At 38.8% G+C, this 18,441-nt stretch overlaps 1 protein-coding gene across 1 annotated transcript in view; it reads left to right on the plus strand.

The window, feature by feature from the left end:
* Nucleotides 1–3,783: 3,783 nt before the first annotated feature.
* The window catches only part of mamdc2a (MAM domain containing 2a), a 34,055-nt gene continuing 19,397 nt past the window's right edge, over nt 3,784–18,441 (plus strand). Inside the window, exons 1-3 of the mRNA XM_069139347.1 lie at nt 3,784–4,004; nt 9,102–9,224; nt 13,391–13,641. Of these exons, the coding sequence (XP_068995448.1) occupies nt 3,974–4,004; nt 9,102–9,224; nt 13,391–13,641 (405 nt within the window). The 5' untranslated portion in view covers nt 3,784–3,973. The remainder of the gene's footprint in view (nt 4,005–9,101; nt 9,225–13,390; nt 13,642–18,441) is intronic.

Here is an 18,441-nt window from a genome sequence, read left to right on the forward strand (position 1 = left end):
ACGTTTTCATTTCCTGTAAAACGTCTCGCTGGCTGCAGGTATTGATCAGGAGGACGTGTCTCATCAAACCCATTCTTTCCTTGAGATTTAAAGGCACATTAAATATTGAAATTAAACTGTATGAGGGGAGAACTGACTTTTCAATGTCAATCTTGACATTTTTTCTTCATGTTTATATATTTCTGTGGCAGGTTTTTAATGCTTGCCATGTTTTTTCCGTTTTGACTTTCTGTGACTGGTTTGGTGAAGAGATGAAGAGTTGATGGAGCGATGAGGAGCAGGTGGTGAATGCTCCATTTTATATGAACAGCTGAAAACATGCTGACTGTCTGTCAATAATGTTTCAGTTAGTTCATCAAACACTGATAACATAGTGCTGCACTTCGATCATCTTTTAGATATGTTTAACTTCTCCCTTCTGATTGGCTGCTGAAATCCAGCTCCTCCTCTTACAGGTCAAACAGCACCTCCATCTCTGAAACCCGTTTTATATCTTCATTAGCCGATTATTTTAAATTAAAACATGAAACATGAAACGCACAAAACGCGAAACATGTAACATGTAACGGGACATGAGACATGAAACATGAGACATGAAACAGACATGGAACCTGAAACATGACATGAAACGTGAGACATGAGACATGAAACATGACACGTGAGACATGAGACATGAAACGTGAGACGTGAGACATGAGACATGAAACGTAACTTGACGCATGAGACATGAAACATGAGACTTGAAACATGACACGACATGAAACGTGAGACATGAAACGTGACACGTGAGACATGAGACATGAAACGTAACTCGACGCATGAGACATGAAACATGAGACATGAAACAGACATGAGACATGAAACCTGAAACATGACACATGAAACGTGAGACATGAAACATGACAGGCGACACGTGAAATGTGAGACATGAGACATGAAACATGTAACTCGATGCATGAAACGTGAGACATGAAACATGACACGTGAGACATGAGACATGAAACATGACAGGTGAAACGTGAGACTTGAGACATGAGACATGAAACATGATACATGAAACATGAGACATGAAACAGACAAGACATGAAACATGACACGTGAGACGTGAGACATGAGACATGAAACATGACAGGTGACACGTGAAATGTGAGACATGAAACATGAGATATGAAACATACATGAAACATGAGACATGAAACAGACAAGACATGAAACATGACACATGAAACGTGACACGTGAAACGTAAAACATGAGACATGAAACATGTAACATGAAACATGCAACACACGACATGCAACATGAAAATGTAACATGTAATGGGACACGAAACATGAGACATGCAACATGAGACATGAAACATGTAACTCGATGCATGAAACATGAGACATGAAACATGTAACTCGACACATGAAATGTGAGACATGAGACATGAAACATGTAACATGAAACATGCAACACACGACATGCAACATGAAACATGTAACGTAACGGGACACAAGACATGAGACATGCAACATGAAACATGTAACGGGACACAAGACATGAGACATGAAACATGAGACATGAAACATGTAACTCGACAAATGAAACGTGAGATGTGAGACATGAGACATGAAACATGAAACCTGAAACATGACACGTAAAACGTGAGACGGGACATGAAATATGAAACATGATGGGTGACACGTGAAACGTGAGACATGAAACATGAGACATGAAACATGTAACTCGACGCATGAGACATGAAACATGACGTATGAAACGTGAAACGTGAGACATGAAACATGAGACATGAGACATGAAACATGACACATGACACATGACAGATGAAACGTGAAACGTGAAATGTAAAACGTGAGACGTAACATGAAACACGCAACACACGACATGCAACATGAAACATGTACCATGTAACGGGACACAAGACATGAGACATGCAACGTGAAACATGTAACATGTAACGGGACAAGAGACAAGAAACATGAGACATGAAACATGTAACTCGACGCATGAAACATGAGATATGAAACATGAGACATGAAACATGAGACATGAAACATGTAACTTGACACATGAAACGTGAGATGTGAGACATGAAACATGAAACCTGAAACATGACACATAAAATGTGAGACGTGAGACGTAACATGAAACACGCAACACACGACATGCAGCATGTAACATGTAGCATGTAACGGGACAAGAGACATGAGACATGAAACATGTAACTCGACGCATGAAACATGAGACATGAAACGAGACGTGAAACATGAGACATGAAACATGTAACTCAACACATGAAACGTGAGATTTGAGACATGAGACATGAAACATGAAACCTGAAACATGACACGTGAAACGTGAGACATGAAACATGAGACATGAAACATGACAGGTGAAACGTGAGACGTGAGACATGAGACATGAAACATGAGACATGAAACATGACAGGTGAAACGTGAGACGTGAGACATGAGACATGAAACATGAGACATGAAACATGACAGGTGACACGCGAAACGTGAAACGTGAGACGTGAGACATGAGACATGAAACATGTAACTCGACGCATGAAACATGAAACATGAGACATGAAACATGTAACTTGACACATGAAACGTGAGATGTGAGACATGAGACATGAAACATGAAACCTGAAACATGACACATAAAATGTGAGATGTGAGACATGTAACAAGAAACACACGACATGCAACATGTAACATGTAACATGTAACATGTAACGGGACAAGAGACATGAGACATGAAACATGTAACTCGACGCATGAAACATGAGACATGAAACGAGACATGAAACGTGAGACATGAAACATGTAACTCAGCACGTGAAACGTGAGATGTGAGACATGAGACATGAAACATGAGAGATGAAACATGACAGGTGAAACGTGAGATGTGAGACATGAGACATGAAACATGAGAGATGAAACATGACAGGTGAAACGTGAGACATGAGACATGAAACCTGAAACATGACACGTGAAACGTGAGACATGAAACATGAGACATGAAACATGACAGGTGAAACGTGAGACATGAGACATGAGACATGAAACATGAGACATGAAACATGACAGGTGACACGTGAAACGTGAAACATGAAACGTGAGACGTGAGACGAGACATGAAACGTGAAATGTGAGACGTGAGACATGAGAAGTGAAACATGAGATATGAAACTGAGACATGAGACATGAAGGTGGCACGGTGGTGCAGTGGTTAGCATTGTCCCCTCACAGCAAAAAGGTTCCGGGTTCGAATCCGGTCCTGGGCCTTTCTGTGCAGAGTTTGCATGTTCTCCCTGTGCTTGCGTGGGTTCTCTCCGGGTTCTCCGGCTTCCTCCCATCATCCAAAAACATGCACCTCAGGTCAGGTTACCTGGCGCCGCGCTAGTGGCAGCCTGCTGCAGCAGCTCCCCCCTGAGAGCCCCCCCTGCTGTAGTGAAGACATTTCCCCTCGGGGATTAATAAAGTGAATAAAATAAAAAATAAAAAAAAATATATATATATAAAAAATGAAACATGAAACTGTCATAAAGAAATGTTTCCATTCTTCGTCCTGCAGATTTCATCCAACTTTACTTATTTGGGCTTCATTCTTTCCAGCAGCAGGTGGTTGAGGGGCCCAAACAGACCTGCCCCTCCCAGGTTCCGGTCCGGCCCCGCTCCGGTTCCGGCCCTGCCCCTCCCAGGTTCCGGTCCGGCCCCGCTCCGGTTCCGGCCCTACCTCGTCTCCATGTCAGACCGGAGCAGCAGAGGGAGACCGAGAGACCGACTCCGTCTCCTCCTGCTGACTCTGCAACATGTGAGAGTCCGAGTTCTTCCACGAGCTGCCGGACTGCTGTGACGTTTTAACGGGAGACTGCTGTGACGTTTTAACGGGAGACTGCTGTGACGTTTTAACGGGAGACTGTCGGTGAACTACGGGGGAAAGTTCCACGGTGACGGCGGGATGACAAGCAGACTGAGTCTCGCTCTGCGCGGTAAACTCACTTAATTAAGATCAGTTCAACGTGGAGAGTACTGAAGGTCATCTCTGGTTATTATTAATATTCATATTAGTTATGAACTGATGCTGGTCTGGTTAATGTGTTTATTAATATTAGTTATGAACTGATGCTGGTCTGGTTATTGTGTTTAATATTAATATTAGTTATGAACTGATGCTGGTCTGGTTATTGTGTTTAATATTCATATTAGTTATGAACTGATGCTGGTCTGGTTAATGTGTTTGTTAATATTAGTTATGAACTGATGCTGGTCTGGTTAATGTGTTTATTAATATTAGTTATGAACTGATGCTGGTCTGGTTATTGTGTTTAATATTCATATTAGTTATGAACTGATGCTGGTCTGGTTAATGTGTTTGTTAATATTAGTTATGAACTGATGCTGGTCTGGTTATTGTGTTTAATATTCATATTAGTTATGAACTGATGCTGGTCTGGTTAATGTGTTTATTAATATTAGTTATGAACTGATGCTGGTCTGGTTATTGTGTTTAATATTCATATTAGTTATGAACTGATGCTGGTCTGGTTAATGTGTTTGTTAATATTAGTTATGAACTGATGCTGGTCTGGTTATTGTGTTTAATATTCATATTAGTTATGAACTGATGCTGGTGTGGTTAATGTTTTTATTAATATTAGTTATGAACTGATGCTGGTCTGGTTATTGTGTTTGTTAATATTAGTTATGAACTGATGCTGGTCTGGTTATTGTGTTTATTAATATTAGTTATGAACTGATGCTGGTCTGGTTATTGTGTTTAATATTCATATTAGTTATGAACTGATGCTGGTCTGGTTAATGTGTTTATTAATATTAGTTATGAACTGATGCTGGTCTGGTTATTGTGTTTAATATTCATATTAGTTATGAACTGATGCTGGTCTGGTTAATGTGTTTATTAATATTAGTTATGAACTGATGCTGGTCTGGTTAATGTGTTTATTAATATTAGTTATGAACTGATGCTGGTCTGGTTATTGTGTTTAATATTCATATTAGTTATGAACTGATGCTGGTCTGGTTAATGTGTTTGTTAATATTAGTTATGAACTGATGCTGGTCTGGTTATTGTGTTTGTTAATATTAGTTATGAACTGATGCTGGTCTGGTTATTGTGTTTAATATTCATATTAGTTATGAACTGATGCTGGTCTGGTTAATGTGTTTGTTAATATTAGTTATGAACTGATGCTGGTCTGGTTAATATTAATATTAGTTATGAACTGATGCTGGTCTGGTTAATGTGTTTAATATTCATATTAGTTATGAACTGATGCTGGTCTGGTTAATGTGTTTATTAATATTAGTTATGAACTGATGCTGGTCTGGTTATTGTGTTTAATATTCATATTAGTTATGAACTGATGCTGGTCTGGTTAATGTGTTTATTAATATTAGTTATGAACTGATGCTGGTCTGGTTAATGTGTTTATTAATATTAGTTATGAACTGATGCTGGTCTGGTTATTGTGTTTAATATTCATATTAGTTATGAACTGATGCTGGTCTGGTTAATGTGTTTGTTAATATTAGTTATGAACTGATGCTGGTCTGGTTATTGTGTTTGTTAATATTAGTTATGAACTGATGCTGGTCTGGTTATTGTGTTTAATATTCATATTAGTTATGAACTGATGCTGGTCTGGTTAATGTGTTTGTTAATATTAGTTATGAACTGATGCTGGTCTGGTTAATATTAATATTAGTTATGAACTGATGCTGGTCTGGTTATTGTGTTTGTTAATATTAGTTATGAACTGATGCTGGTCTGGTTAATGTGTTTAATATTCATATTAGTTATGAACTGATGCTGGTCTGGTTAATGTGTTTATTAATATTAGTTATGAACTGATGCTGGTCTGGTTATTGTGTTTAATATTCATATTAGTTATGAACTGATGCTGGTCTGGTTAATGTGTTTATTAATATTAGTTATGAACTGATGCTGGTCTGGTTATTGTGTTTAATATTCATATTAGTTATGAACTGATGCTGGTCTGGTTAATGTGTTTAATATTAATATTAGTTATGAACTGATGCTGGTCTGGTTAATGTGTTTATTAATATTAGTTATGAACTGATGCTGGTCTGGTTATTGTGTTTAATATTCATATTAGTTATGAACTGATGCTGGTCTGGTTATTGTGTTTAATATTCATATTAGTTATGAACTGATGCTGGTCTGGTTATTGTGTTTATTAATATTAGTTATGAACTGATGCTGGTCTGGTTATTGTGTTTAATATTCATATTAGTTATGAACTGATGCTGGTCTGGTTAATGTGTTTATTAATATTAGTTATGAACTGATGCTGGTCTGGTTATTGTGTTTAATATTCATATTAGTTATGAACTGATGCTGGTCTGGTTATTGTGTTTATTAATATTAGTTATGAACTGATGCTGGTCTGGTTATTGTGTTTAATATTAATATTAGTTATGAACTGATGCTGGTCTGGTTATTGTGTTTGTTAATATTAGTTATGAACTGATGCTGGTCTGGTTATTGTGTTTATTAATATTAGTTATGAACTGATGCTGGTCTGGTTATTGTGTTTAATATTCATATTAGTTATGAACTGATGCTGGTCTGGTTAATGTGTTTATTAATATTAGTTATGAACTGATGCTGGTCTGGTTATTGTGTTTAATATTCATATTAGTTATGAACTGATGCTGGTCTGGTTAATGTGTTTATTAATATTAGTTATGAACTGATGCTGGTCTGGTTAATGTGTTTATTAATATTAGTTATGAACTGATGCTGGTCTGGTTATTGTGTTTAATATTCATATTAGTTATGAACTGATGCTGGTCTGGTTAATGTGTTTGTTAATATTAGTTATGAACTGATGCTGGTCTGGTTATTGTGTTTGTTAATATTAGTTATGAACTGATGCTGGTCTGGTTATTGTGTTTAATATTCATATTAGTTATGAACTGATGCTGGTCTGGTTAATGTGTTTGTTAATATTAGTTATGAACTGATGCTGGTCTGGTTAATATTAATATTAGTTATGAACTGATGCTGGTCTGGTTAATGTGTTTAATATTCATATTAGTTATGAACTGATGCTGGTCTGGTTAATGTGTTTATTAATATTAGTTATGAACTGATGCTGGTCTGGTTAATGTGTTTATTAATATTAGTTATGAACTGATGCTGGTCTGGTTATTGTGTTTAATATTCATATTAGTTATGAACTGATGCTGGTCTGGTTAATGTGTTTGTTAATATTAGTTATGAACTGATGCTGGTCTGGTTATTGTGTTTGTTAATATTAGTTATGAACTGATGCTGGTCTGGTTATTGTGTTTAATATTCATATTAGTTATGAACTGATGCTGGTCTGGTTAATGTGTTTGTTAATATTAGTTATGAACTGATGCTGGTCTGGTTAATATTAATATTAGTTATGAACTGATGCTGGTCTGGTTATTGTGTTTGTTAATATTAGTTATGAACTGATGCTGGTCTGGTTAATGTGTTTAATATTCATATTAGTTATGAACTGATGCTGGTCTGGTTAATGTGTTTATTAATATTAGTTATGAACTGATGCTGGTCTGGTTATTGTGTTTAATATTCATATTAGTTATGAACTGATGCTGGTCTGGTTAATGTGTTTATTAATATTAGTTATGAACTGATGCTGGTCTGGTTATTGTGTTTAATATTCATATTAGTTATGAACTGATGCTGGTCTGGTTAATGTGTTTATTAATATTAGTTATGAACTGATGCTGGTCTGGTTAATGTGTTTATTAATATTAGTTATGAACTGATGCTGGTCTGGTTATTGTGTTTAATATTCATATTAGTTATGAACTGATGCTGGTCTGGTTAATGTGTTTGTTAATATTAGTTATGAACTGATGCTGGTCTGGTTATTGTGTTTGTTAATATTAGTTATGAACTGATGCTGGTCTGGTTATTGTGTTTAATATTAATATTAGTTATGAACTGATGCTGGTCTGGTTATTGTGTTTGTTAATATTAGTTATGAACTGATGCTGGTCTGGTTAATGTGTTTAATATTCATATTAGTTATGAACTGATGCTGGTCTGGTTAATGTGTTTATTAATATTAGTTATGAACTGATGCTGGTCTGGTTATTGTGTTTAATATTCATATTAGTTATGAACTGATGCTGGTCTGGTTAATGTGTTTATTAATATTAGTTATGAACTGATGCTGGTCTGGTTATTGTGTTTAATATTCATATTAGTTATGAACTGATGCTGGTCTGGTTAATGTGTTTATTAATATTAGTTATGAACTGATGCTGGTCTGGTTATTGTGTTTAATATTCATATTAGTTATGAACTGATGCTGGTCTGGTTAATGTGTTTAATATTAATATTAGTTATGAACTGATGCTGGTCTGGTTAATGTGTTTATTAATATTAGTTATGAACTGATGCTGGTCTGGTTATTGTGTTTAATATTCATATTAGTTATGAACTGATGCTGGTCTGGTTATTGTGTTTAATATTCATATTAGTTATGAACTGATGCTGGTCTGGTTATTGTGTTTATTAATATTAGTTATGAACTGATGCTGGTCTGGTTATTGTGTTTAATATTCATATTAGTTATGAACTGATGCTGGTCTGGTTAATGTGTTTATTAATATTAGTTATGAACTGATGCTGGTCTGGTTATTGTGTTTAATATTCATATTAGTTATGAACTGATGCTGGTCTGGTTATTGTGTTTATTAATATTAGTTATGAACTGATGCTGGTCTGGTTATTGTGTTTAATATTAATATTAGTTATGAACTGATGCTGGTCTGGTTATTGTGTTTATTAATATTAGTTATGAACTGATGCTGGTCTGGTTATTGTGTTTATTAATATTAGTTATGAACTGATGCTGGTCTGGTTAATATTAATATTAGTTATGAACTGATGCTGGTCTGGTTATTGTGTTTAATATTAACATTAGTTATGAACTGATGCTGGTCTGGTTAATATTAATATTAGTTATGAACTGATGCTGGTTATTGTGTTTAATATTCATATGAGTTATGAACTGATGCGGGCCTCCTCTCCTCTGCAGCGCTGCTCCTACTCCGGTTGGTCCGGGCTCAGTTGCTCCTTCCTGGTTCCTGTAACTTCGAGGTGGGAACCTGTGGTTACCGGTCGGACCCGAACTACAGCAGCTGGAGGATGAATGAAGAAGGTACGATACAGTACCGTCATGTTGCCTGGTTATTGACTCATAAACATGCCTGAACTATCACAGTCATATCATGTTTCATCCACTTATTGTGATGGTTGTGTAAACACTCATTCATAAAATCAGAGAATCATAAACCATCATGTGACATCCATACTGTTGCTGTCCGTCATTCAGCTGCGTCACTGAGTAACAGATGAACGTGAGACTCAACATGTTTGTGAAGCATCATATGTTGTCATGGCGACAGCAGGTTTGTGTTCCAACAGAATCAGATTTATTAATGAATCTGGGCAGATGTGGAGGAGACTGACAGCTGCATGTTGGAGGAAGAGGTTTTCAATATTACACGTCTATATATACCTATATACTGTATATATATATATAAATATACTGTATATATATATATATACAGTATATAAGTATATATAGACGTGTAATATTATATATATATGAATGGTTGTTGATTTCTCATCACATGATGTGAATGACGGAGGATCCAAACAGAGTCCTGATTCATCCTCCTGCTGCTTTTATGTAGTTAACTGTTATTTAAAAATTGAAGAAGCATCCACTGAGACAGAGTGTCTCCTGTCCTCCTGGAGGTCTCCTACTGTCAGAGAGACAGACAGAGTGTCTCCTGTCCTCCTGGAGGTCTGAGGAGCAGTGCTGGACTCTTTGTCTCTGACGTGTCTCCCAACGTGACTAGAATCACCTCAGATATCCATCCTGGTTTAAACCACAATCTCCGTGCATTCTTTTTTTGGTTCACCCTTCTGAGCTCAGGCCCACATCACCATGGTAACCAAACATGAAACACTAGCGTGGTATCGTCTGGGTCTTTACGGGCCTATTTATTGCCCCAGTGGGTGTAGTCTATCACCGTCCCGCGGCCGTGGTTTGGTCGGCGGTTCCGTGGACTCGGTTCTGGGTCTGAAGCTCCTGTTTGGAGGCAGCGCTGCAGGACAGACGGTGCTCAGAGCGGATCGGCCAGAGGGAAACAGACTGCAGCTTCCACCATGTGGTGACACACTTTAATCAAGAAGATCAAAATTTTAAGTCTGTGAAGTTTAAAAATGGTGTAAAGTGGGAAGAATTTTCCGTTTGTCTATAAACTCTTCATGGTTTGCTGGTTACCACCTCGACAGCCAGCGGTTTGATGACATCATCTGGCTGAACATGTCATCACTACTCAGATTAAACAGCAGTGACACAGTTTAGGCAGAATTACACATAAATTCCACAACAGATTTCTTTACTGCCAACACGACGAAACAATCTGACATATTTAAGCAGTAGTTTCAAACAGGACTCAGTGTCGCCCCCTCTGGTCCTCAGAATGCACAGATCCAAAGGTTTATTTATTTCAGATCCCAGTTATGATATTGAGGATCTGTCGATATTGAGTTCCAGTCTGATCTGCTCACTCATTTTACTATTTATAAAAGAGTTCGTAGTTTCAGGTCTGTAAAATGGTTCTGATCCAGAAGTGTCTTCAGCTGCAATACCAGCGAGTGCCACTAGAGGTCGGCTCCAAAAAGCCTCCGGCTCCATAGACTCCCATTCAACTTCTCTCATCAAATCCAAAGTGAATAAAATGTGTCCATCAGTTATCTCGGTGTTGTTAGCTAAAGTCACTCCTTCTTATTAGTTTTCTGGAGGTCCATCTGAAAATAATCCCTCATTCATTAGAAAAGAAGATTCAAGAAGACCTGTTTTTGGGGGCGTGTCTGTTTGATTGACAGGCCTGTGGTGCAGTCAGGTTACAGCTATCGGTGGGCGGGACGTAGTATCGTCAGGTTTCCGATCAGATCGGTCAGATCCACCTCTGGCTCCTCCCCCAGCTCGTCCAAATATGGTCACTTCCTGCTCCAAACTGCTCCCATCAGCAGGATCTATTTGGATTTGAGTGAACTATGGTTAGCAGAGGCATTCAGCCGCTCATTTGTAATTCTACGACTAGTTTCTGGTGCATTTGATTTTCTGTATCTAAAAACTGTCACATGGAGTGTCCCCTGGTTTGGTCCAGCTGATTTAATGCATCTGAATGCAGCATAATAAGAAATATAACTGTGTGAAAACCTTTGTGTTGGTGTCTATTAATCTGCATAAAGACTGTTTGTCTTGTGAGGACAAACTTATGTCTCCTGTTCGGCCCTGCTTGGTCTCCGATCTGGTCAGCAGCGTCCATCTGGACACTGAAACTTTCTCCTGAACATCTGCTCTTTGCTTTTATCCCACATTTCCTCTGCTGAAGTCCTCGCCTGGTGGTTTTCAAAGGACTGGCTGTAGACCGGTGTGTCATCCAGTTATGGAGCTACCGAGGTGTTCATCGACCTGAATGGAAATCCTGTTCATTCATAGATGTTTACTCTGATGTGATCCTGAACCATCTGTTGCCCCCCTCACCCCCGCCCCCCTCCTTTCCCTTCCCGAGCCACTTAAAGCAGCTCTCCATAAGCACTGTTTCTATCCACTGAAGTCCCTGTGTTGTCTCAGGCCTGCTGAGGTGGGACAAAGACTCTGTGCGGTGGTGGATGTAAAAACTGTTCTTCAAGAGGAGGTTATGGACTCCAGGTGGACCAGGACGATGTTCTCTTGGGCCTTTTAGACTCTACTTCCTGAGGAGGCCTCCATCCTTTGATGTGGGCAGAAATCTGTTGCACATTTTTACCACTCTGTTGTTTCTGATGTGATGTTCTTGGATTCTTTGCGCCAGTCTGTTAGAGCTGCAGCCTCAGAGAAAATGACTCCAACACACTGAACAAAGTGATGAGGAAGGTCGGCTCTGTGCTGGTTGTTGGTTGTAGAGAGGAGGATGATGGAGAACATCCTGCATCACGACCTCCACGACCTGCTGCTCCAACACTGGAGACCTTCAGCATTCTGCACGTATTCCAACAGCATGGTTCTCTAGTAGAAGAGTCCGCTGATAAACTGGCCTCCTACAGTCCAGACCTGTCAATCATTGAAAACATCTGGAGCATCAGGACATGAACAATACAACAAAGGAGACCCTGAACTGTTGAGCAGCTGAAATCCTCTATCAGGCAAGAATGGGACTACATTTCACTTTCTAAACTCCAGAAACTGGTCTCCTCAGTTCCCAAAGGTTTCCAGAGTGTTGTTAAAAGAAGAGGTGATGCAGCTCAGTGGTGAACATCATCCTGGAACAACTTATAGAGACGTGTTGCTGACATCAGATTCAACATGAGAAGATATTTATCATAAAACAATAAAACTTCTCAGTTTCAACATTTGATTTGTTGTCTTTGGTCTATTCATCAAATTCATCAAGTCATCAAATTCTGTATTTATTTACATTTTACACAGCGTCCCAACTCTATTGGAAACAGCGTTGTGCAATGTTTGGTACCACAGGAGGTTTGGCATTCAGGACCCTTCTGGAGCCATGATATGTTTCCAATAGGAATTAATAACTAAAGGACCAAGCTGGCAGTAACAGGAGTCACCGGTGTTCTCTCAGACTAACCGGTTTTATTTACCCCAAAACAGAAACAAATACAAAATTTACAGAAATGTGTAACTAAAGCTCAGGCCCATAAAAGAGGTCAACTGAACAGAAGTTAACTTGATCAACACAACTGAACGTATGCGACTGACCTGACAACAAGACACACTGGGGACATAAAGCCGGGCGGATCGGACCATTTCGAGACAGACGGGGAACTCACAAACACCTGAACTACAACTGACAGAAGCAGGACTCATCCTGGAAGGGCAGACTCATTTACATATTATCAAAATCAAGTTATATCGAAAACTAATACATAACCAACAAAGTATCTAAACTAAAAAAATACATTCCCCCCGGTGCGGCAGGCAGTGAGTCTGGTTGGTCACTTCCTGTATTTAAGAGCTTCACTTCCTGGATCACATCTTTTACTAAAGCCTTGCAAGATGTCCTCCAGCAGCAGTACCGGAAACTCAGGAAATCAAGATAAACTCCACTAAAGACAAACAAGTTGACCGTAGAAAAGTTAACTACACATAGAAACCAACGTACTGTAGAAACTGCTGAAAGCATCAGAAGTAGGATGAAGCTCAGACCTTCATACTCGTATCCAGCAGCTCCATCTGTCCTCTGGGTGAAGATCATATTCACATGCTGCTCATGGTTATGATGTGTCTTCATTCTGTCGCTACAGGGCGTCTGATAACTGTGGATTCATCCTTCATGGAGGACCAGGAGCAGGCGGTTCTGGTGAGTCCGGTTCTGGACCAGCAGGACTGGAGCTGTGTGAGGTTGGTGTACCAGATCATTGGACGGGCGTCCCTGCACCTCCGCTACAGACCCGACAGCGATAACTTCGACTACCTCCTCTGGACCGCCAACAAATCCTCGGACAGCTGGCTCATCGCCAGCGTGGACCTCCCAAGCACCACAGTCCCATACCAGGTAGACTGGAATAGCCCGATCCAGTGGTTCATGTAGAGGAGACCACGGTTCACAGTTCACCGGTTCATGGTGACCCGGTTCACCGGTTCACACTACAGGGCAGCTTTTCCAGCTCTGCTGCACTCATCACGTCTTTTAGGAGGAAAAAAGGTTGAAACATTTGAATTAATATGAGAAAACATCTGAAGAATGTGAGTTTGATTCAATCAAAGAAGCCTGAATATTTCAAGCTCTAGTTTTCCTTCCTGATCTTTTGTCATTTCAGCTTCGTTCTAAATTTAACTCTCTTCATTACTGCAGCTCCAATTTCTTTAATTATAGTCTTCTTTGGAAAGAACCGCTCATAAAGAGCCTGAAGACGATGATGGAGGAACGCAGAGTTAACTAAAAACTCTGTAATGGTTTGTTTCCACGTGACATGCTGAGTCATCAGGAAACAGAACGATGTCATACAGTAATGGAACGACACCGCCTCCAATCAATGAGGTCACTAACGGTCAGACAGGCGACTTCCACAACCAGAGGAGGGAGGGGTGTGACACAAGCGCATGTTGCAGACTTACTTATGTGTTTTAAATAGTTTTTTCAAAAGTGAAATTAAACAAATATAGATAGCCAGTAAAGTGTGTCATACATCCAAATGTCACCACAAACTACAGCTGAGACAGGACAAGGACAACACGACTGCAAGAGAGACAGGCTGTATTAAAGTTCACTCCACATTCTACATGAATGTACATCATCTGTGTCATAATATGTAAACTAAGTATGTAAAGTTTATTTGTATCGCACCTTTCACAGATATAAATTTAAGAAAAGTTCTTCACAACAATAAAACAGCCCACAAGTATTATTTTGAACAGTTAAAATCAAAGTTAAAATCACAACAGTTAAAATCACAAGAACAGTTAAAATCACAGCAACACTTAAAATCAAAGTTAAAATCACAACAGTTAAAATCAGTTAAAATCACAGTTAAAATCACAACAGTTAAAATCACAATAACAGTTAAAATCAAAGTTAAAATCACAACAACAGTTAAAATCACAGTTAAAATCACAGCAACACTTAAAATCAGTTAAAATCACAACAAACAGTTAAGCTCACAACAACAGTTAAAATCACAACAAACTGTTGAAATCACAACAACACTTAAAATCACAGTTAAAATCACAACAGTTAAAATCACAACAACAGTTAAATCACAACAACACTTAAAATCACAGTTAAAATCAAAACAAACAGTTAAGATCACAACAGTTAAAATCACAACAAACTGTTAAAATCACAATAACAGTTAAAATCAGTTAAAATCACAATAACAGTTAAATCACAGCAACACTTAAAATCACAGTTAAAATCACAACAAACAGTTAAAATCACAACAACAGTTAAAATCAAAGTTAAAATCGCAACAAACAGTTAAAATCACAACAGTTAAAATCACAATAACAACAAAGAAGCGAGTACACTAGTGGAGAGAAAAGCCAGTAAAAGGATAATACATAAAAGAAGCTCTTCAGACAAACCAACCAAAAGCCTGTCTGAGTGAAAAGGTTTTTAATTATCTTCTAAAAATGTCGCTTAGTCGACAGATCTGAGTGGTCTGAGTGATCGGAGTGATTGGAGTGATCTCAGTGATCTGAGTGATCGGAGTGATCGGAGTGATCTGAGTGATCTGAGTGGTCTGAGTGATCGGAGTGATCGGAGTGATCTCAGTGATCTGAGTGATCGGAGTGATCGGAGTGATCTGAGTGATCTGAGTGGTCTGAGTGATCGGAGTGATCGGAGTGATCTCAATGATCTGAGTGATCGGAGTGATCGGAGTGATCTGAGTGATCTGAGTGGTCTGAGTGATCGGAGTGATCGGAGTGATCTCAGTGATCTGAGTGATCGGAGTGATCGGAGTGATCTGAGTGATCTGAGTGGTCTGAGTGATCGGAGTGATTGGAGTGATCTCAGTGATCTGAGTGATCGGAGTGATCGGAGTGATCTGAGTGATCTGAGTGGTCTGAGTGATCGGAGTGATCGGAGTGATCTCAATGATCTGAGTGATCGGAGTGATCGGAGCGATCGGAGTGATCGGAGTGATCGGAGAACGTTACACAACGAGTTTTAAAATGGGTTGGAGGGATGGCCCGTCGTTTTTCATCAGCGGATCTAAGTGTGTGATTGGTTACGTACTAGGTGTTTGAAGGTTAGCATAAATAATAAATAATAAATAATACATATCATACAGGACAATAGGGGCTCCATATTTCCACGTTTTCCATCCTACTTATTAGTTGGTAACTTCATCTTCGATACAAGGACATTTCATCCTGATTAATCTTTATTCTTCCAGTGTCCTGCATCCGATGATTAATGTCATTCTGCATTAATCACTGCATTAATAGTTCAAATGTCATCGGTGTACTGATGAAGGAGATGATCTTCTATCATTGGTCATGAGTATGACATGTAGGACAGAAAGCATCAAGTAGTCTCACGTCTCCAACACATCCACTGAGGTTTTTTTTTAGAGTTCTTTGATTGATCAGACGTGTCTCTATTTATCTGGGCGGTTTGAACTTTGACCTAATATTTACCCCGTCTTTTCACCTCTGCCTTCCCTCACAGGATAATGTAATCACGCTGCTCTCCTGTAACTTTATTCTCCATAGAAGTGGTGATTGTGTAAGATTCAACTCAGCAGCTCCAAGTATTCCACAAATCCTTATTAGGGAGTTTATACAAGTTTCTTAATAAAGAATCAAAGAGCACACGTCTCCAGTATAAACAGTTTCCATTTCCAGACCAGTAAAGTGTGTTTGTTTTAACGTATTTAAAGGGTTTAATACTCCCCTTCGCAGGGAGGTTAGTGGGTGAAGGCTGGAGGAGAAATGTTCAGCAGTGAGGAGGTGAAGACTGGAGGGAGAAAACACTGTTGTTCTCAGAAAGAAACAGGAGACGATACGATAAAGAACTTCTTCTCTGGAAACAGTAAACACTGTTCAGCTGATACATTCATAAAAGGGCACTTAACACCACACAGTCTTTAATTATAGTCTTCTTTGGAAAGAACCGCTCATAAAGAGCCTGAAGACGATGATGGAGGAACGCAGAGTTAGCTAAAAACTCTGTAATGGTTTGTTTCCACGTGACATGCTGAGTCATCAGGAAACAGAACGATGTCATACAGTAATGGAACGACACCGCCTCCAATCAATGAGGTCACTAACGGTCAGACAGGCGACTTCCACAACCAGAGGAGGGAGGGGTGTGACACAAGCGCATGTTGCAGACTTACTTATGTGTTTTAAATAGTTTTTTCAAAAGTGAAATTAAACAAATATAGATAGCCAGTAAAGTGTGTCATACATCCAAATGTCACCACAAACTACAGCTGAGACAGGACAAGGACAACACGACTGCAAGAGAGACAGGCTGTATTAAAGTTCACTCCACATTCTACATGAATGTACATCATCTGTGTCATAATATGTAAACTAAGTATGTAAAGTTTATTTGTATCGCACCTTTCACAGATATAAATTTAAGAAAAGTTCTTCACAACAATAAAACAGCCCACAAGTATTATTTTGAACAGTTAAAATCAAAGTTAAAATCACAACAGTTAAAATCACAAGAACAGTTAAAATCACAACAACAGTTAAAATCACAACAGTTAAAATAATAGTTAAAATCACAACAACAGTTAAAATCAGTTAAAATCACAACAGTTAAAATCACAACAACAGTTAAAATCACAATAACAGTTAAAATCACAACAACAGTTAAAATCACAATAACAGTTACAATCACAATAACAGTTAAAATCACAATAACAGTTAAAATCAGTTAAAATCACAACAACAGTTAAAATCACGACAGTTAAAATCACAATAACAGTTAAAATCACAATAAGTTAAAATCACAATAACAGTTAAAATCACAATAACAGTTAAAATCACAACAGTTAAAATCACAACAACAGTTAAAATAACTGTTAAAATCTGTTAAAATCACAATAACAGTTCAAATCTGTTATCTGTCTGGAGGAGGAAGGTGAGGAGGAGGAAGAGTAGTGTAGTTCGGGCTCTAGGGTCACAGAATTAGAATCACTGCTGTGCACCATGCTAAATAACCAGCTATCTGTAGGAGCTAATCAGGGAGGGGGTGTACAGCTGTCTTCCAGGGGACAGTCAGATGTCTTCCCGGGGTCAGAGTCACATGTCTTCCCGGGGACAGAGTCAGATGTCTTCCCGGGGCCAGAGCGGGCGACATTGAATCAAACCTGAAACTGCTGACTAAGGCTAATCATAAATACAGTCAGACTGTTTTTAACGTCGGCAGTAATGACACCCAGTTACACCAATCGGAGGTCACTAAAGTGAAACTTTTCAAAAACAACGTGGGACTCCGTAGTTTTCTTTAGACTCCTTCCTAACCGGACCAGTAATGATATGTTCAGCCGTACGTCTTCACTTCACCGCTGGTTGTCGAGGTGATGTCCCGCTAACAATGTGGGCTTCATTAACAACTGGAATACTTTCTGGGGAAAACCTGGTCTGATCCGGAGAGACGGCATCCATCCTACTTTGGATGGTGCAGCTCTTCTTTCTAGAAACATGGCCATGTCTCTTAACGGCCCTAAAACCTGACATCCAGGGTTGAGGCCAGGACGCAGAGCTGCAGTCTTACAGCTTCTTTAGAGCTGTCACTCACCCAAAACCTTCAACATCCTATAGAGGTTGTGTCTGTACCCAGACCACCTATATTTACTATATATATTTTACTTATATATAAGCTGCAGAGGAG

The sequence above is a fragment of the Embiotoca jacksoni genome, unplaced genomic scaffold (genome assembly GCF_022577435.1).
Source record: "Embiotoca jacksoni isolate LCO1_2020_lvr unplaced genomic scaffold, fEmbJac1.0.p SCAF_81, whole genome shotgun sequence".
In the NCBI taxonomy this organism is placed as follows: domain Eukaryota; kingdom Metazoa; phylum Chordata; class Actinopteri; family Embiotocidae; genus Embiotoca; species Embiotoca jacksoni.